General features: G+C 38.1%; 1 protein-coding gene across 1 annotated transcript in view; it reads left to right on the top strand.

The window, feature by feature from the left end:
- PCCA (propionyl-CoA carboxylase subunit alpha) overlaps window positions 1-17,855 on the top strand; it is a 167,036-nt gene that overhangs the window by 759 nt on the left and 148,422 nt on the right. Inside the window, exons 2-4 of the mRNA XM_053455323.1 lie at window positions 6,939-7,016; window positions 10,003-10,050; window positions 10,287-10,355. Coding sequence (XP_053311298.1) covers window positions 6,939-7,016; window positions 10,003-10,050; window positions 10,287-10,355 — 195 coding nt within the window. The remainder of the gene's footprint in view (window positions 1-6,938; window positions 7,017-10,002; window positions 10,051-10,286; window positions 10,356-17,855) is intronic.

Here is a 17,855-nt window from a genome sequence, read left to right as displayed (position 1 = left end):
ACATATACACACACACACAACACACACATGTTGAATGCTGGTTAAATAAACATCAGCAAAATATCTATCCCTACAATTTTCCTACCTGTCTAGAGACCTTAACATCTGGGCCGTAGGACTCCCCATCCAGAGAGTGCAAATATTTTGTATCGAAATTATAATATAATTATTATAATAAACATAATGGATGCTCTGTCTGCACACTGCTTTGTGTGTTCTGCAATGTTATATTCAGCAAATTTGGTAACTGAAGCATAATAGATTGTAATAAACGTATCATCAAATTTGCTTCTATGTTCTGTAATGTCTGAAATTGTCTGAAAGGATTAATAGGTGCAGCTCCGATGATCTTTTATTTATTTTTTGTTGGTTGGTTAGCCGCTTTTTGTATATTTTGAACCAAACTCTCTGTGTTCTTAAATATTTTTCTAAAGTCGTGGATGGCTGCATGAATTTTTTTATTTTTTTTTATGGACCCACGCTGAAGGTTATCCAGTTACTGTAAAATCTCAAGTCAGAATAGACATAGTACACATGGTAAACCTCAAACTACATTTTGAGAGAAAGCAAAAAATATATATAAGTAACATTGTGTAGGTACATCTAATGCAATAAAATAAAAATTATGTTTAATATATACACTTCCGCAATGTGAAAAAAAATGTGAGTATTTTATGTGATATTACTTTAGCTGTTGATATAGTTAAGGACAAATCCACATAGAATTTAGACTAGAGTATATTTCGGAGACACCCTGGATTTATTTATATATATATATATATATATATATATATATATATATATATATATATATATATATATATATATATTGATTTTTCCCATGGAGATCAGTACATGACAGTACTACAATTTAAACATTTAAAGTACATTTTAAGGAGCCCAACTTAAGCGGCCTCTAGAATGTGGCCAGCGCTGCCCAGATGCTGCTTATCTACTATAATTCTTATCCAACTCTGAAGGCTGATAGAAAATCCTGGATATTTTGGTTTGGCAGTAGCTGGAAGTAGACCTGTTGACTACCTCTGACCTAGAGACACTCAAGGACTGGCATTTGCGCCTGCTTGTTTTAGGACAGTAATTTTATATTTATGGAAGTGGAGTAATGTGTACTGTACGTGATGATTGGCAGTTATAAAACATTGGTGAAATACTTTATATGTTATCCCATTTCATGTAGGGCTGCAACAACTAATCGATAAAATCGATAATAATCGATAATGAAATTCGTTGGCAACGAATTTCATTATCGATTAGTTGAATCGATTATTATCGATTATAAAATGAGGGTTTTTTCAGAGCAAACGCTCTGAAAAATCCCCCTCATTATATAATCCGTTTAGTCTGACTCACCGTCTCACAGCAGCAGCTCCTACTTACTCCCCCTCCCTGTAATCACTGTGACAACTGGCCCCGCCCCTTCCTTCTCCAGGCCAGAACCACATGGCTGTGACACTCATCTAACTGTAAGTATATGTGTATATATATATATATATATATATATATATATATATATATATATATAAAAATGTGTATGTGTGTATATATATATATATATATATATATATATGTGTGTGTGTGTGTGTATATATGTATGTAATATATATATATTTGGGCTACTGAAAGTTAGGGGAGGTGGGGGTTAATTTAGGGGCAGTTATGGTTAGTGGGGTGTTTAGGGTTAATTTAGGGGCAGTTATGGTTAATTGGGTGTTTAGGGTTAATTTAGGGGCAGTTATGTTAATAGGGTGTTTAGGGTTAATTTAGGAGCAGCTGTGGTTAATGGGGTGTTTGGGGTTAATTTGAGGCAGTTGTGGTTAATGGTGTGTTTAGGGTTAATTTAGGGGATGCTGTGGTTGATGGGGTCTTTAGGGTTAATTTAGGGGATGCTGTGGTTAAGGGGGTGTTAAGGGTTAATTTAGGGGCAGTTATGGTTAATGGGGAGTTTAGGGTTAATTTAGGGGAATCTAAATCCTGGGGGCAGTGAAGTGACATATCTGGGGGTATAAGGCATATACAGTATATAAGGCATATGTGGGGAGGGCAGTGTGGCATGTCTGGGGAGGACGGAGTGGTGTATCAGGGTGTATAAGGCATATCTGGGGGTAGAGTGGCATATCTGGGGGTAGAGAAGTGGCATGTCTGGGAGGCAGGGTGGCATGTCTGGGGAGGATGGAGTGGGGTATCAGGGGATATAAGGCGTATCAGGCACAGTGGCAGATGTGGGAGGCAGCGTGGAGTGGCAGATGTGGGAGGCAGCGTGGCATATGTGGGAGGCATTGTGGAGTGGCAGATGTGGGAGGCAGCATGGCGTGGCATATGTGGGGAGGGCAGGGTGGCATGTCTGGGGAGGATGGAGTGGTGTTTCAGGGGGTATAAGGCGTATCAGGCACAGTGGCATGTGGGGGGTAGAGTGGAGTGGCAGATGTGGGAGGCAGCGTGGAGTGGCAGATGTGGGAGGCAGCGTGGAGTGCTGTGGTAGGCAGCGTGGCATATGTGGGGGGGCAGCATGGCATGTCTGGGAGGCAGCGTAGCAAGCCTGGGCTCAAATGTGCATATATTGGGAGGCTGGTTGGGAAATAAAGACAAGAAATGTATTATCAAAGTTTTTTTTATTCTGCTGTTTGTATTTAACATCATTTGTTTAGTAAATTATTTTAAATGAAAAATTTACATTCATTTTTTTTATCCGATTAATCGATTAATCGAAAAAATAATCGGCCAACTAATCGATTATTAAAATAATCGTTAGTTGCAGCCCTAATTTCATGTATTCACTCCCAGCCAGTGAGCACGGCTCTCTATAATGTTTTAATATGTTTAGCCTTTGGACTGTCTTCCTTGTAGTTAACTTGCAACAGAAAGCTAGTGGTAACTTAATGAAAAGATTTGTCCACAGAAAATCCAAATCATATTTTTATATCACTGCTTCTCCTGCTAGGCACATTGTCTTATGTTTTGAAGCATACCTATGGCTGCCACGTTTTGCCTAGCTGTTTCCAGTATACTCTTTGAGGAGGAGTGGTTTTAAAGGTGACAAACGTTTTTTTAGAAACACGTTTGACAGCGGAATTTTAGCCCATCTTGTCTGCCCGTTCTTCCCGCTGTAAAGACCCTTCAATTGGTCTCATCCTTGTTTTGGGATAGCTATATGCCTATCCCGTGTGTATTTATATTCTCTCCCTCTATTAGCCTCTATCACTTCTGCTGGCAGGCTGTTCCAACCTATCTACCAACACTTTAGTAAAGTAAAACATCCTTACTTGGCATTGAGCATTGTGACTCTTGAACCAAACTATGGCTGTCTCGCCAATTCCAAGATAGTTGGTATAATTCAGCATCTTCATAGTTGCCAATATTCCTGATTTGTTTTGTGGTGTTCCAAACAGGAGGTGTGTACATGTCCTAACAGCAATATATATTGACAAGTATGCATGTTGCCTGCATAAAATTATGCAAGTCCCTAAAATGAAAAAATGAATGTGATCACATGATTTGAAATATATACAGTGATTTACTTTACTTTTTTAATTGACCTCAGTATGCAGGTGACTTGCTCAGAACTGTGCCCCTCTTGCACACAACACCATCCAGCAGCCTCTCTCCTTGCTGTAGACATAATGATCCAGTGGCCTGTCTTTTCTCCCTGTGTATATTATGATCTGACATCCCCTCACTCCACATATTGGTCTATCTGAAACCGCACTGCCAATTCTGGGGCAGGGGCTTACAGAGAAGGTCCTTTCATAGAAATTTCACCGTATGTCTTGTCACAGCCAACAAGTTGTTTTTTTTCCCCTGCTGATTTCCTGTGTTGATTTTTTTTTTCTTTTTATCCATTATCATAATTTATAAGCATTTTGTATTGGTCCCCATGGTAGCCAATGGCACTGATTGTTGCCTCCATCACCAATCTATACTTTTGTACAGCACACTTTTTGATTTGTATACATACTGTGCTTGCATCCCATTATAATGTTTGCCTTGCTAGTGCAATGAAGCGTATTATTACTTAAAGCTGTCAGGATTTATGGTGGATGTGAAAATATATAATTAGCCTATGCAAGCTACTGAATGTCTACCAACACTTGAGCCAGTGTACAGGTTTGTAGGTGAAAGGCTATTTCCTTTTGGATTTTTATTTAGCCTTTTCCTTGCGAGTATGTCACAGAAATGTCTGTCTGCACTTTCACCCAGTTTATTTGGTCTTTTACACCTATAATGAAGTCACTTTTGTAAGTGCCTCTGTGAATTTCTATGATTAGCCAGCCATAAGTTGCTTGTACAATCAGTTAACTGTATATTACAGTAGCAGATTTCCCACATGAGAGCTTCAGTTTTCTCGAGTACCCAGAAAGAATCCTGACATAGTAACTACAGCTTTACCCCTCTTTGGGCCACTGACCATATTGTTGCTAATCTTCATTGCTTGCTCACCGATGTTCCATGCAGATCATCTCTTATGGGGTGAGGAACACCCATAAATATTATATCATATGAAAAGGTAGCATTTCCTATGAAGCCATTCCCTATACGCTATTAAGCCTTATGCATTAAGTTAGCCCTGGAGGTCTGTTGAATTTCACATACAGCTTTTGTTATGCATTTAACTTCACTGGTTGTTCAACTCAAAGGAAACTTACTGGACATGAGTTTCGCTCCAGTTGCATTACGTGGGGGGAAAGGTCAGTTCTTTGTGCTGGACAATGGCAGTGTATAGGGCACATTGTTATCGTGCTATTTCACAATCCTGGTTGCCTTCCATTCATCCTTTTGAGGCTTCTTTATTTGTGTTATCTGCTTCGCCTCTATGGTTTTCCAGAAGTCAGATAGTTGGGTTACTAATAAATTTATGATCATTATGATTATTGCACCAGTTTCAATCTTTTCTAATACACAGATGACAAGTATTTTATATGCAGACATGTTTTGTAAGCTATGCAGTCATATTCAGTAGTGTTATTATTGTTGCATATCACCCTTTAATGTAGTAATTGATGGCACTGTATTAATATATAAAATATTTTTCATAGGTGTAATCAAACTATAAATGACATCATGTCTTGTACTAATTACAATGCCTTCCCTCTCTAAAGGGTATTTATTTGCTTTGCGAAGAAACTTTATTTTGGAGGCAAACCTATCCCTCTTTATCAGGCATTGTACGCTTCCAGCAATTCATCAAAACGTGTAATTCAAGTCAGTTGGCAATAACTCTTTCCTTCCTTCCTAAGCCATCTGAATTTCTGAAGCCTGCTTTGTAGGTAAAAGAAGTAACTCTGCATGGCTAATAATAGGAAGAGGAATTCAATGTCAACTCTTTCTTACCTTTTACAGCTATCTTGAAAAGCAAAATGCTCCACCTTTCTAAGAGACTTGCCTCCAAGGCCATAACATCAGTTTAGAGTGTTTTGTGTACCTTCGGGCATTATATGTTCTATGTACTGTGCTCCTGGGTCCTTCCTATTAATCCTATTCAACTGCATATAGTCCTACGTTTACAAAGTCAAAAGTGCTCGCGGCCAACTGTGTTCTCACCTCGTTTTAACAGTAAAGAAGTGCCGCGCACAGAAATTAAAAGGATACTCCAGCCATCATATGAACTTTAATGCATACGATAGGTGCTTAGTCCCTTTTAAATTTTGGTGTAGTGATGTCAGGAACTGGATCCATACAGACGACTGTAATGACCCAGAGCGCCCAAGGATGGAGTTCAGGAGTTATTGCGCAGTAGCTGAGATGCCTGGTGCAGGGCGACTGCAATCACCCGGGTGATGAGCACCTAGGGTTGTGCAGCCACAAACCAGCACCCTGACATAGCAGCGGATGTTGTCCAGTTCAAAACAAAGTAATACCCTGCAGGCACCCCGGAGCAGGCATGAGACATAGCACTCGAATCATGTGCAGTGGGGGGGGGGGGACAAGAGAAGCAGCTCCGCAGCCTGAACGGAGCCTGACAAGTGATAAGACGCAAAAAGCCTCAGAAAAAAGCCCAATAGGTTAGAAATAATATACTGTTTCTCAAAAACAAATTAAGTGAAAATCAAAACATCAATCCTTTTCATGAAAACATATTAACTGGCTTTTTTTTTTCTTTTACTGTCTTCATATATGAATTCATTAAACTTATGGGTGAATCGCCATTTCTCAGCTGTCTGTGGATGACCTTGTGTCCTTTTGTACAGCCTTATGAAGAGTATGTCCTGAGAGAGTTGTTTCATATTAACTCTGAATATAAATGTATAGTCGCATACTGAACCGCATCTAGTGTAAACAAATTAGCCATTCTACATACGGGAACTAACCTTTTCCATTAATATTTCGTATTTTGATACAGTAATATGTGGTTTTTAATGGAAAATTTAATTTTCCAGATGAGGCCTTACTAACGTGGCTGAAAGACTTTACACTTATCTGTAAAGGGTTTGCCTTCAGAAGCACCTAGTGAATGACGTAGCTTCCTGATGCGAAATGCTATGATTATACCTTAGTGTTCTGTTAGGGTAACAGTCACGTCAAAAAGTGCCATGGAGATTACGTGAATAGTATTGTCCGGTCAGTCTTGAACCTAGCCATTTTGGGACTATGCACTGGGAACAAGATCCTTTTGGGACTTTTGGTACACATTTAGTATATGTTGGTTTATTTGGCTTAGGCGGCGTTTGTCTGTGCCAAATCATCATTTCCAGTTTTTCCATGTCTACTTGCAAGAGCACGCTACCTTCAATTTGATGCATAATTTTTTCTTAATTTCACTAAAGTCATAAATTAGAGCCGAAAATATTTTATTTGGTTAGTAAATTACTTAATGACTAATCTGTAGAAAATATTGATTCCATAACAACCTTATGTTTTTCATGTTAACCAGTTTGTCTTCCAAATACTTTATATTTAATATCCCTGTGTCTGTTTCTTGACAGCATTCTGCATTCAGGTCCAGATGGTGCTATTTACTCTCCCGTGTCCAATATTCCACAGCGCCCAGCTGTGATGAAAAGGTTGGTCGTTACTTCTGATATCAGACAAAAATGTATATCGCTTCATGTATGAGTTTTACTCCTCTTTTTTTTTCTAGTAAACCTTTTACTGTAAAGCTTTGATTGAATGGAATAATCATACTATCTTAATGTAGTTTTAAAATGAAGTTCAAATAGCAAAGGCATCCTGATAAGGTAGAGGAAAGTAGTGGAAAGAATGGGAACAAAAAGTTACGTTAGAATGGGAACACGATAGTTGGTAACAGGAAAATATCTGGGTAAACCACTGTATGGGTGACCGTGACCCATGTACCAAGAAAACTGTGATGGTTCTGAGTAATTATATAACTTACAGAGTAGTGATCTAGGTGGTGTGATAAGGAGATCAGCATAGGAGGTGGAAGTAACGGTTATTCACAGAAGAGTAATCGATTGAACAGCAGATATATCCATAAATAGTAGTAATTCACAATGGGACCATGGAAAGCACCATTTCATTTCATGTGGCTTGGGGCCACCGTGTATATAATCTTAGGGTGTGTGTGTGTGTGTGTATATATATATATATATATATATATATATATATATATATATATATATATATATATATATATATATATATATATATATATATATATATATATATATATATATATATATATATATATATATATATATATATATATATACAAACACTAGGCGTTTGTAGGAACTTTCCCCCTAATATCACCATGCATCACATGAAAAGCTTGCTGGGGTTGCCTCTTAATTATGCAGTGATATCAGTGCTAACCTGCAAACTCCCAGGTTAGGGAACGTTTTTGATGTCCAAGTGATTTATTTGGGGAGCGCAAGTCTACATTCTTTTAGAGCATTTATGCTAATTTGATGGCATTAATTATTAAAACATTTGTATAAAATGAATTTCCATTCCGGTTTTTGAGTTTGTATAATTTAAAATTTCACTGAACACATTTTTAATCTCTTACCTTGTCTGTAATTAACAGACCTATTTACATTTTAATATCAAGGCAAATTAGAATGGGGAAATATAAGCTTGTCTGAGCACCATCATTTCTTGAAGGACATAAAATAACAGATTTTTTGGGGTGGGGGAGCTGAGAGAATGAGGGTTGTCAGGAGATCAAAATGCACATTTATTTGCAGGAATAGAACAAATATTTCCTTTCCACTGTTGCCCCTTCGTTTCATGTTCAGTTACTCGGTTGTATGTTTGTATAGTGTCAGAAGTATTAAAATACAATAACAAGCTATGTAAGTCCTTTTCTGCATTTTCAGGAAGTCTGGTTTAAAGATATCTTTCAAAGGCAATGAAAAAAGGAGAAAACATTAATTCTGTGAGCCAAGCGGCTTCCTAAAACACCCAAATGAACTCAAACCTGCTTAAGGGGAACATTCTTTGAAGGTCCAGATGGGGACAATGCTTATTTTCCCCACTTCCTTTTCTTTAGTAAAATCACTAGATGTAAAAATAAAGCAAATGCAATCGTGTATGTTCCCATATTTCTACCAGTCACTGCCTTCTAGAACTTTCATGAAAATTAAACAAGTAATTAATGAAGTCCATTTTCATTATTGTTTGCATGCACCAATGACGGTATTTAAAAATAAATATTTAGATTTTTTTTTTTTTATATTTAACCTAAAATTGGCTCATGATACATAGGGTAGTAGACGCCATACATTTGTCAGAATAAATATTAGACAAATGGATAAAAAAAAAAACTATTCAGACTAATGTTTTGTGTCCTTTTTTTGTCCATTTGGGAACAAAACGCTCACATCTTTGCTTCTTTTCTCTTCTTGTTCTTTCTTTGTCTGCTTTTCTTGGTATCTTCTCCGTTCATCAAGTTACTTCTGCGAGAAGGTTGAGTCTCCGTGCAATCCTCCCCTGCGATTGTAAGAACAGGGGAGAGGCTGCCCCCGTGGTGCGCAACGTTGCTCTACCCTTTTGCAGAAGTATTTTAAGAAGCCCGAATGTTGCAGACAGATACGCGGAGAAAGAGATGTGCATAACTTGTGCATAACTTGTGCAAAAAGGACCGAGCATGATGCATACCACAGGCACACCCTGTCCCTCGTTCTTCCAATCACAGGAGAGTGTGCGCATCGAGGCTCCACCCTTTTGCGGAAGTACCTGGGTAACGGAGCTGGATAAGCGGATCAAGAAAAAAGACAGAAGAACAAGAAGAGATAAGACAAAAAGCCAGAGCTGTGGAAAATGAGATAGGGAGCCATTGAGGGAGTATAAGCGCAATAAAATGCAAACGAAAATACAGAACTCTCTGCTTTGTTTTCGTTTGTTTTGTTGCGGTCCCTACTTGTTTTCAGACAAATTAAAAATTGTGTGCATCCGAATGCACAAGTCTAATAAACATACGAGTTTTTATTTCATGTTTGTGTTCTGTTTCAACTAATGGCACCAAAGCACTTTTTTGTAAGTAACCGAATATGATGAAATGTTTGTGAGGTTGCAGTAAGTAGGGCTAGACATTGTGTCAATACAAGGCCACCTATGAGTATTACCAGGCCTGTGGAAGACTACGTTGCCTATTGTGTATTTAGACAAATGTTTGTCATGTGTAAAAAAAAAAAAAAAAAAAAAAAAAAAAAAAAAAGTCCCTCTAGGTTACCAGTCGCCTCTTAGTGAACCAGTAGTTTTATTCCAAGACCAGCCTGGCAGCTTAGCACTTCTACTATTATTGGTAAACATGCCTATACAGAAATCTGAGTGCTGCTTCTAACTACTTGTGGCTTTCACAAGTACCATGGATGACTTTACTCTGGTCATCGAGAGATTTTAGACTGACCTTGTAAAGGATTTGAGGACAGAATTCAATGCATGAATATTGAATTGCCATCCGGATGTCAATTGATATAACTTATTGCATTAAGGGTCACTGCTCTTTTATATATAACATACTTCTGCTTATAATAACGTTTAAAACAAAATTAGTGTGACTGATTTGCTCTTTGCTTTTTACAGACATTTGACAAAATCTTAATTGCGAACCGAGGAGAAATAGCCTGTAGAGTAAGTATTCACTTGCGATCTCGATGTATTCTATGTATATTGTCCGTTTTCAATCTGACTCCTCTTGTACAATTAAAATCCGCGTTGGTCACCAACAACTCTGCAATGCCTCATGTGTAGATAGTGTAATTTTGTTTTTTTATATACATGTACATAAAATGGCAACCCCATGAACATAAAATGGCAACTTTTTATGATCGACCTTTACAATGTCGTTTTATTATATACCTGAACAGGTTATCAAAACATGCAAAAAGATGGGTATACGAACAGTTGCAGTACACAGCGATGTTGACTCCGCTGCCGTAAGTTAATATTTTTGTTCTTTTGTTACGTACGTCCGTTATTGCATTCTTGAAGTGCCGGATATGTATTCTAGGTAGCTTTAGTTTCGTATATGCCGTTGATGCTTTTTTTCTTTGGTGGGGGCATGTAGTGTTGCCACCAAAATTCTGTAACAAAGGTTAGAAAGAAACATCTGCTCTGCGTAGTTCCTGAGTCCACCAACATTGATGCAACTGCATTAAGCCTGGAGAAGTTGGTAGAACCACTGATCTTGCCCTGCGTAAGGAAATGGTTACATTTGTAATATTATCACACGTTTCCTTGTGCGTTATGTAGGATTTCCTTCCCACCTTCAAGGAGAAACTTGCCAGTTTGGCCATTCATAATTTATATTTAAGATGCAGATAAAAGTGTCAGTTTTTGGTTTCCCATCTTATGGGCTCTCTGATTTTCATGTCCCTACTGCTTTGTACATAGTTTTGCATCAGAGTGCTGGAGTTGAGTAGCCTAATCTTGGTAAACCTCATCAGTACAGGAGGATAGAAATAGTTCTGACCGGTGGAAGTAAATCTGAGGATGGCAGCTAGTCACAGGTTCCCATCTTATAGTGCCCTCTGCGGTACAGTGCAACTGCAGTATGTAAGTGGGACTGCCTGGCTCATCTAAATCCACTCTTAAGGAAGGAATCAAAAAGAGACATGCCTTGTGCCTTTTATCTGCATGTCTCCAACTAGAATGTTTGAAATGATTTAGAAACTTGGCACAGGGTTGTTTAGACGAACCCATACTGGCACAAGTGTACTTGATTTTGCTGACTGTAGTTTAAGTAGAAGACTTTTGTAAAAGATATGACATAAAGCAAGGGTAAAGCCTTTATAGCACTAAACCTGTCTGTCAGCATGTTGCACAATTAACTGACCGGGATTGCTATGTAGGTAACAGTGTGTGAAAATAGGGTTTAGTATTGTATCCTCATTACGAACAAGAATATTCATTCAGATTTTAAGTAGGGAAGTACAGTGGCAAATCCTGTTAACGATAGCTGATATTCTGTAATGGAACCGAACGCCGTTTGCAGCACATACACATTATATTTTGCTTTTCTGCATACTGCAATGACATTAGATATTTCACGTTTAACTTAGTTTTCAAATTTATCTGTAGTACCAACGAATTTTTTTCCCCCTTATTAAAGAAAAATGCACACTTTATAGCAGTTCTTAAGTGTTTAATGTGATGAACTGAAAGTTTTTGCTAAGTAAAGATTGGTTGCCAGTAATTGTATTTGAACAAAAGAAGGTATTGCATAAAGCCTTAAATGCACTGTCATTTTATTTGGCATTTTTAACACAGCAGGGTTTCTGGTTAGCCTCGGCTTGTAATGAACAAGAAGAGCGTAGCAAAATCCCATGGTAAAATAATCTAAATGACTGATATTTGACAGTAAACGATAGGTATTAATACTTCTATTATATTGGCTTAAAGAACTTTCGGTAATACAAAATCTAAATTAATAGAAAGTAGCAAAAAATATAGACTTATGTGTTCATAATTGATGTATGCTAATTTCTTATATATATATTATATATATATATATATATATATTATATATATATATATTAGTAATATCTCACACACACACACTACTGTTTGCAGTCACCTTGCTGTTTTCATGGAAAACTTGGACGTTTCTAGCTATGTAACTTAATTGCAAAATAGTTTTCTAATGATGAGTTAGCCTTTTAAACTTGGGTAAGCAAGCATAATGTGCCACTCATTCTCTTCTCTCCATTTTCTCTTCTTCTCTCCTTACCTTCTCCTAAGTTTGGAGGGTTATCTTGTGATTGAGCAAATGCAGTATGTATTGTAATATGTATTGATATGATTTCAAAATAAAGCTGTTCTTGCCCTCAAAAGAAACATAAAAGCAATATACAATTTTTGTGGGTAAAATAAATAATAATGAAAATGTGGTAACATGGAAAAATAATTCTACAATTATGTCACCATCAGGGCAATCATCCTGTTCCAACAAAATATAAGAAAATAAAAGTCCATATATACATATATGATTTTTTTTTAGGAGCAAGTCTTAAAATTAGTGCGGTATCTTCACAAAACTCATTGCATGGAAAAGTAAAAATACTGGCATCCAACGATGTCCCAAATAGGACATAGATACAGGGCCAAATGTCAAAACAACCTGGCAAACCTATGCATGAGTGGCATTGCTGTACTCAGATGTTGCTGAACACTTATTGAGGTGTTGTTTGGCTGTGACACATACCAGGAGCGGTAAATTCATACCTGAAGTACAATGTGTGTGTGTGTGTGTGTGTGGGGAAAAAACCCACATGAAATGCTACCACAAACTTTAATAGCTTGTAGTAGAATTAGTGCATAGAAAGAGTTAAAATACCCTAGGGTGTTTAGTTTTCAAACATATGTTTTGATGGGAGTAAACTGAATTGACTGGCTTCAAATGTGTCCCAACTAGTAGATGGGGGCAGAATAATCACATGCCAAAAATTCCAAATTGAAAATCTAAATTGCGCTTTTCCCAAATGTCTTTTTACCCCCAAACAACCTGACAAACCCCTGCATGAATGATATCACTGTACTCGGGACTCTGTACTCAGATGTTGCTGAAGACACATTGGGGGGGGGGGTTGAAGTGACATATACCAGGACCTTTAGATTCATACCTGAAGTATAATGTGTGTGTGTGTGTAAAGAAAAGAAAATGCAAAAAATGGCTACCAAAAAGTTTTGATAAAGGGTTTTGGTAGAATTGGTGCATGGAAGGCTTTAAAAACCCTGGGTTTTCTACTTTTCAAACATATATGATTTGGTGGGGATAAATTGAACTGACTGGCTTCAAAGATGTCCCAAATAGGACATGGGTGCAAAATGACCAGATTTTTTAAATAGCAATATGCCCTTGTACTTATTGCCCTATAACACCCCCAATACATTGGGTATTTCTAAATACAGGACAAATATTAGAATCTATTTAGCAGTTTTTTCATTAGCTTTTGTGGATCAGTAAAGGATTTTTTTCAACTAATCCTCATAAAAAGTGCTTTTTTTAAAAAAATGTGTCGCCATATTTTTTATAGTAAATTAGATATCAAAATAGTGATATCTAAAGAAAGCTCTTCTTATAACAACTATATAATTTTGTGTGGGGGTACAGTATATGAGAGAGAAGAAAATTACAGCTAAACAGCAACATGGAAGAAATGTCATGGGGGGTAAGAAAATTAATAAAATGAAGCCAATATATCTGCTTTGTGTTTACATTGATATATTTACTAATGTTTATATTGGTATCCTCAGATATTGATATACATCAATATTGGGTACATTATCAAGTGTGTAGGGAAGGGTGGTGAGAGAGGTACAGTAGCTGCACCATATGTCCAATGAACCAATGCGAAGCCACTGATACAAGCCAGCACTACAATTACATTTATTAATGTTATTGGAATACAATGTGGCGTTTATTATGAAATATTTCATAGACTTGTTGAGGCATCACCGCTTTTAGTGTATTTTTTTTCTTTTCAATAAAGTTACCTCTAGCTTGTGGTTTTGTGTTTATCACATAGTAAAAACATTTGAGATATTGCGTTTAATGTAATAGACTCCTTTGCCTCCTGAAAGTTGAGATCTCTGTCTAAATGTGGCAGAACTAGCATTAAATCGAATGATCTCTTTTATCCTCACCTCAACATTACAAATGATTCCTGACCCAATCAACACTTATCAGCAGCACATCATGAAGGGGAAGAGAGTGAACTTAACGGTGAGAACTATGAGGCTAGGTTTCCACTTGGGTTTTTTTTTTTTTGCAAAAACGCCCATAATAACGCCAATTCAGCCACACGGCGTTTTATTTGTGAAAAAGTAAGCTGCGTCCAGATGTTAGCTGTTCTTCAATAGGAAATCGCACAATGCCATATCCACTTGGCTTTTTTCTGTTTGGCGTTTTTTCCAGTCCTTTTTTCAGCGTCTTACTGCTTTTTTGGGCTCTGTGGCAGTTTTTCTAAATCGCAGCATGTTGACACTGGCGTTTTTTGCAAGGAACTCTTGGCGTTTTTCTCCAATAGAAGTCTATGGGAGAGAAAAAACATCATGAAAAAGCCATGTGGGTTTTTTGCCTTGGCATTTTTTATGGCGTTTTTCCACAGTTAGAATGCAGAGGATGGACCCAGTATCTGTGTGTCCTACGAGAGATAGGCTGGAAACAAACAGTTTCACACAAAACAAAGTTCATATTGAATTTTACACCATTTGAAACAAACATGCCAATCTTCCTAGAGGAGCAGACATTCGGAATAAAGCATGCCATACAAACCACAGAAAAGAGACAAAAGGGTCCGCCGGGCGTTTAAGTAGAACTCTACCAAGAAAATGACATCAGGAGAGGGCAGATACTTGCCATTTATCCTAATCCCTTTTAGCTGGGTGAAAATTCCAACGTGTAAAGGCTGGAAAAACTGCCTAAGGTCAAAAAAGCAATTTCCACAGAAAGGCTAAAACGCCATAAAAAACGCCAAAACGCAGGAGAATGCAGTGGCAGTTTTCTTGGCGTTTTTCTTGGCGTTTTTCATAAAGAAAAAAACGCAGGACAAAAACCCAAGTGGAAACCTAGCCTTAAGGCATATATTTTTGGGTCATTTTAATCATAGGATTGAGAGAGAGTGGGGAGAATCTGCTTTATATGGGATAAATCCAGAGCATTCAAAGTCAACATTTGGTTGTTACCATTTCTTCACCGGCACATTGGAATCTGACAATTGGTAACTGCCAGGCTTCGTAGCTGTTTTGTCCTTGCCAAATTCCGGTTTAAAGTTAAAATAACACAAAACAATCCCCAAACTACTTTTTTCGTACTTGTGATGATTGGTTGTTTTATGCCCAGCAAACATGACCAACATTATCTCCCTTATAGAACATAATCTGCTACTCCTGCGTGGGTGAAAATCTTTTCTGACTGCCATGTCTTGCTTAAATCGCCCGCTGCTCGGTTTATCTTGCTCCTGGTGTGTATTTCGCGCTCTGCCCTAAGATTCGGTAATTAGACAGAGTAGTATCTTGCATAAGACCCCATGGCTGACTGACAGCGAGGCGATGTGACTCATCATTTATCAGGATATTATCATGCCTACCCTTGATAAATTTTCCCTGCTGTCTGGGGAAATGGACGGGATAGATATGACTTGGTTATGTGGAGGCAATTAGTGGTTGTAGCTTTACAGCTGAACAAACTGGAAACTAATGATCAGGTAAATTAGGATAGCGTACATTAGTGTGAGCTGATGTGTAAAGACCCCTTTGACAGTGCCATATATTTCCATGTACGGTACTCGACTGTACAAATAATGGAGATGTGTCTCAGATACAGGTACGTAACTCTGTTCTTGTTAGCTCATCAAAGACTGGATTTCATTTCTATTAACTGCAGAATGATTACTTTGGCCACCTACAGCCACTAATAATTGCTCATGGAAAAAAATGCTTCTTCCAAAATACTTAATTTCTTAAGATTTCCATATTTAAGTGATTAAAAAATTAAAATCTTCATACATTAACATTTTGAAAACTGTATTCAAAAGAACGTGACATACCAAGAGCTCATTTAACAGAAAATATCCACATGACTGCATATTCTCTGGTGTTTGGGGCTATATTAGGTTAGAAACAAATTATGCAGCATAAGGCAAATTACTGAAATGTAAAGCATGTATGTCGCAATGTCTGCTGAATACATGCAACCAAATGATGCTGATTAGTCTTGCTTGATCTTTGTTTGGAAATACCGTATTTGCTTGATTATAAGACGACCCTCCAAAATTTGAATATTAATTTAGGAAAAAAAGAAAAAGCCTGCCCTATAAGAAAAAAGTTTTTAACTAGTAAATATTAATTCATGTGAACTATTTTTTTTTCATATTTAATAGAAACGATGAGAGATGCCCTATACCCCCAATATGCCACTCTGCCTCAATATTATGCCACTCTGCTGCCAGATATGCCTTATACTCCCCTATATGCCACTCTGCCTTCCTGATATTCCTTTTAACCCCCTATATGCCACTCTGCCCCCAGAGATGCCCTATACCCCTATATGCCACTGTGCCTCAATATTATCCCATCTGCTGCCAGATATGCCTTATATCCACTTATATGCCACGCTGCCCCCAGAAATGCCTTATACACTCCTATATGCCAGTGTGCCTCCCTGATATTCCTTTTAACCTCCTATATGCCACTCTACCTCCAGAAAGCTCATATGCCCCCCCCTCATATGCCACTCTTACCCTCCCCAACTTACCAGTGCATCCCTAGACTTCTCCTTGTGCTTCAGATTCCTTAGTGACTAGTGGGGCAGCCAGTTGAGGTCTGCTAGATGCGCACGCAACCATCGCTGCTGCTACTGGCACTTCCGCCGGGTCTTCTATGAATGAGCACCAGAGGAAGTGCCGGCAGCAGCGGAGGTTGCCTGCGAGCATCGCACAGACGTCCACCGGCTGCCAGAGATCTGGATCTTAGTCTTGTAGTCAGACCTCTATTTGACGACCTCTAATATAACACGATGGGTATCCTTGATTTATAATCGAGCAAATACGGTACACACAAGATTCTAATTAACAACGGAACGGATAACCATGTTTGTGTGTTAAACTACATTGCATATATAACCACGATAAGGGCACACGCATCTTCTCTCCATAATACATGCTTTTGTGATGTGTTTTCCTCCTTCCCATATTCAATATTCAAAAAGGAAGGGATCACAATGCACTAAATGGGTAGAGCATAGTTAAGTGATGTGATAAGTATATAAACAAATAGATCTTGCTCCAGCTTTGGTGCCGTGACCAACAGTTAATGCCGTGACCGAGAGTGAAATCCAACAGGGTGCTTGGAATCTGAGGTGCCTTCAAGTTAGCGCCATATAGTATAAAGTCGATAAATGAAACACTCACTTGTCCTTGACATTTAATCAAGTTCATCTGGTCTTACACGAGCAGCACCATTCCTGCCACCATAGATTGATTTGATGAGGCTATTTGCTTGTCATTTAGTTCCGGTCCTGTATTGGGTGGTGGGGGACCCATCCACATGGTCTAGAGGCAGAGGAACATGGGATCTACATTTTCCCTGAGACTGATCCCTCTTTAAGTACACTCATCAAGCTTCAGGATGGAAGATGTCCGAGCATAAGGTCATCTCTTACCCCCCTCCACTTGGCATGCTGGAGCCACTCATAGAAGCAGAGCTAAGAGCATTCCATTCCTGAGAAGATTTGATGCGCCATCACCCCGTAGTGGACCCTGTGCCAGCCAGGCAGAGCCCTCCTTATTCTTTCCTGAGACTTAATTTTGAGAAGTTGTTTTTGGGCTACATTAGTGAAAGAGACCTTGTATTAATTTCATTGTTGTGTTAGGCTGATTTAAGAAGAACAGTCTTGTTTATCTTAATGCCTTACAACGACAGATTCACTTAAAATT

The sequence above is a fragment of the Spea bombifrons genome, chromosome 2, assembly GCF_027358695.1.
Source record: "Spea bombifrons isolate aSpeBom1 chromosome 2, aSpeBom1.2.pri, whole genome shotgun sequence".
Taxonomy (NCBI): domain Eukaryota; kingdom Metazoa; phylum Chordata; class Amphibia; order Anura; family Pelobatidae; genus Spea; species Spea bombifrons.
Note: the sequence above shows the minus strand (reverse complement) of the source record. Positions and strands in the feature narration are given on the sequence as shown.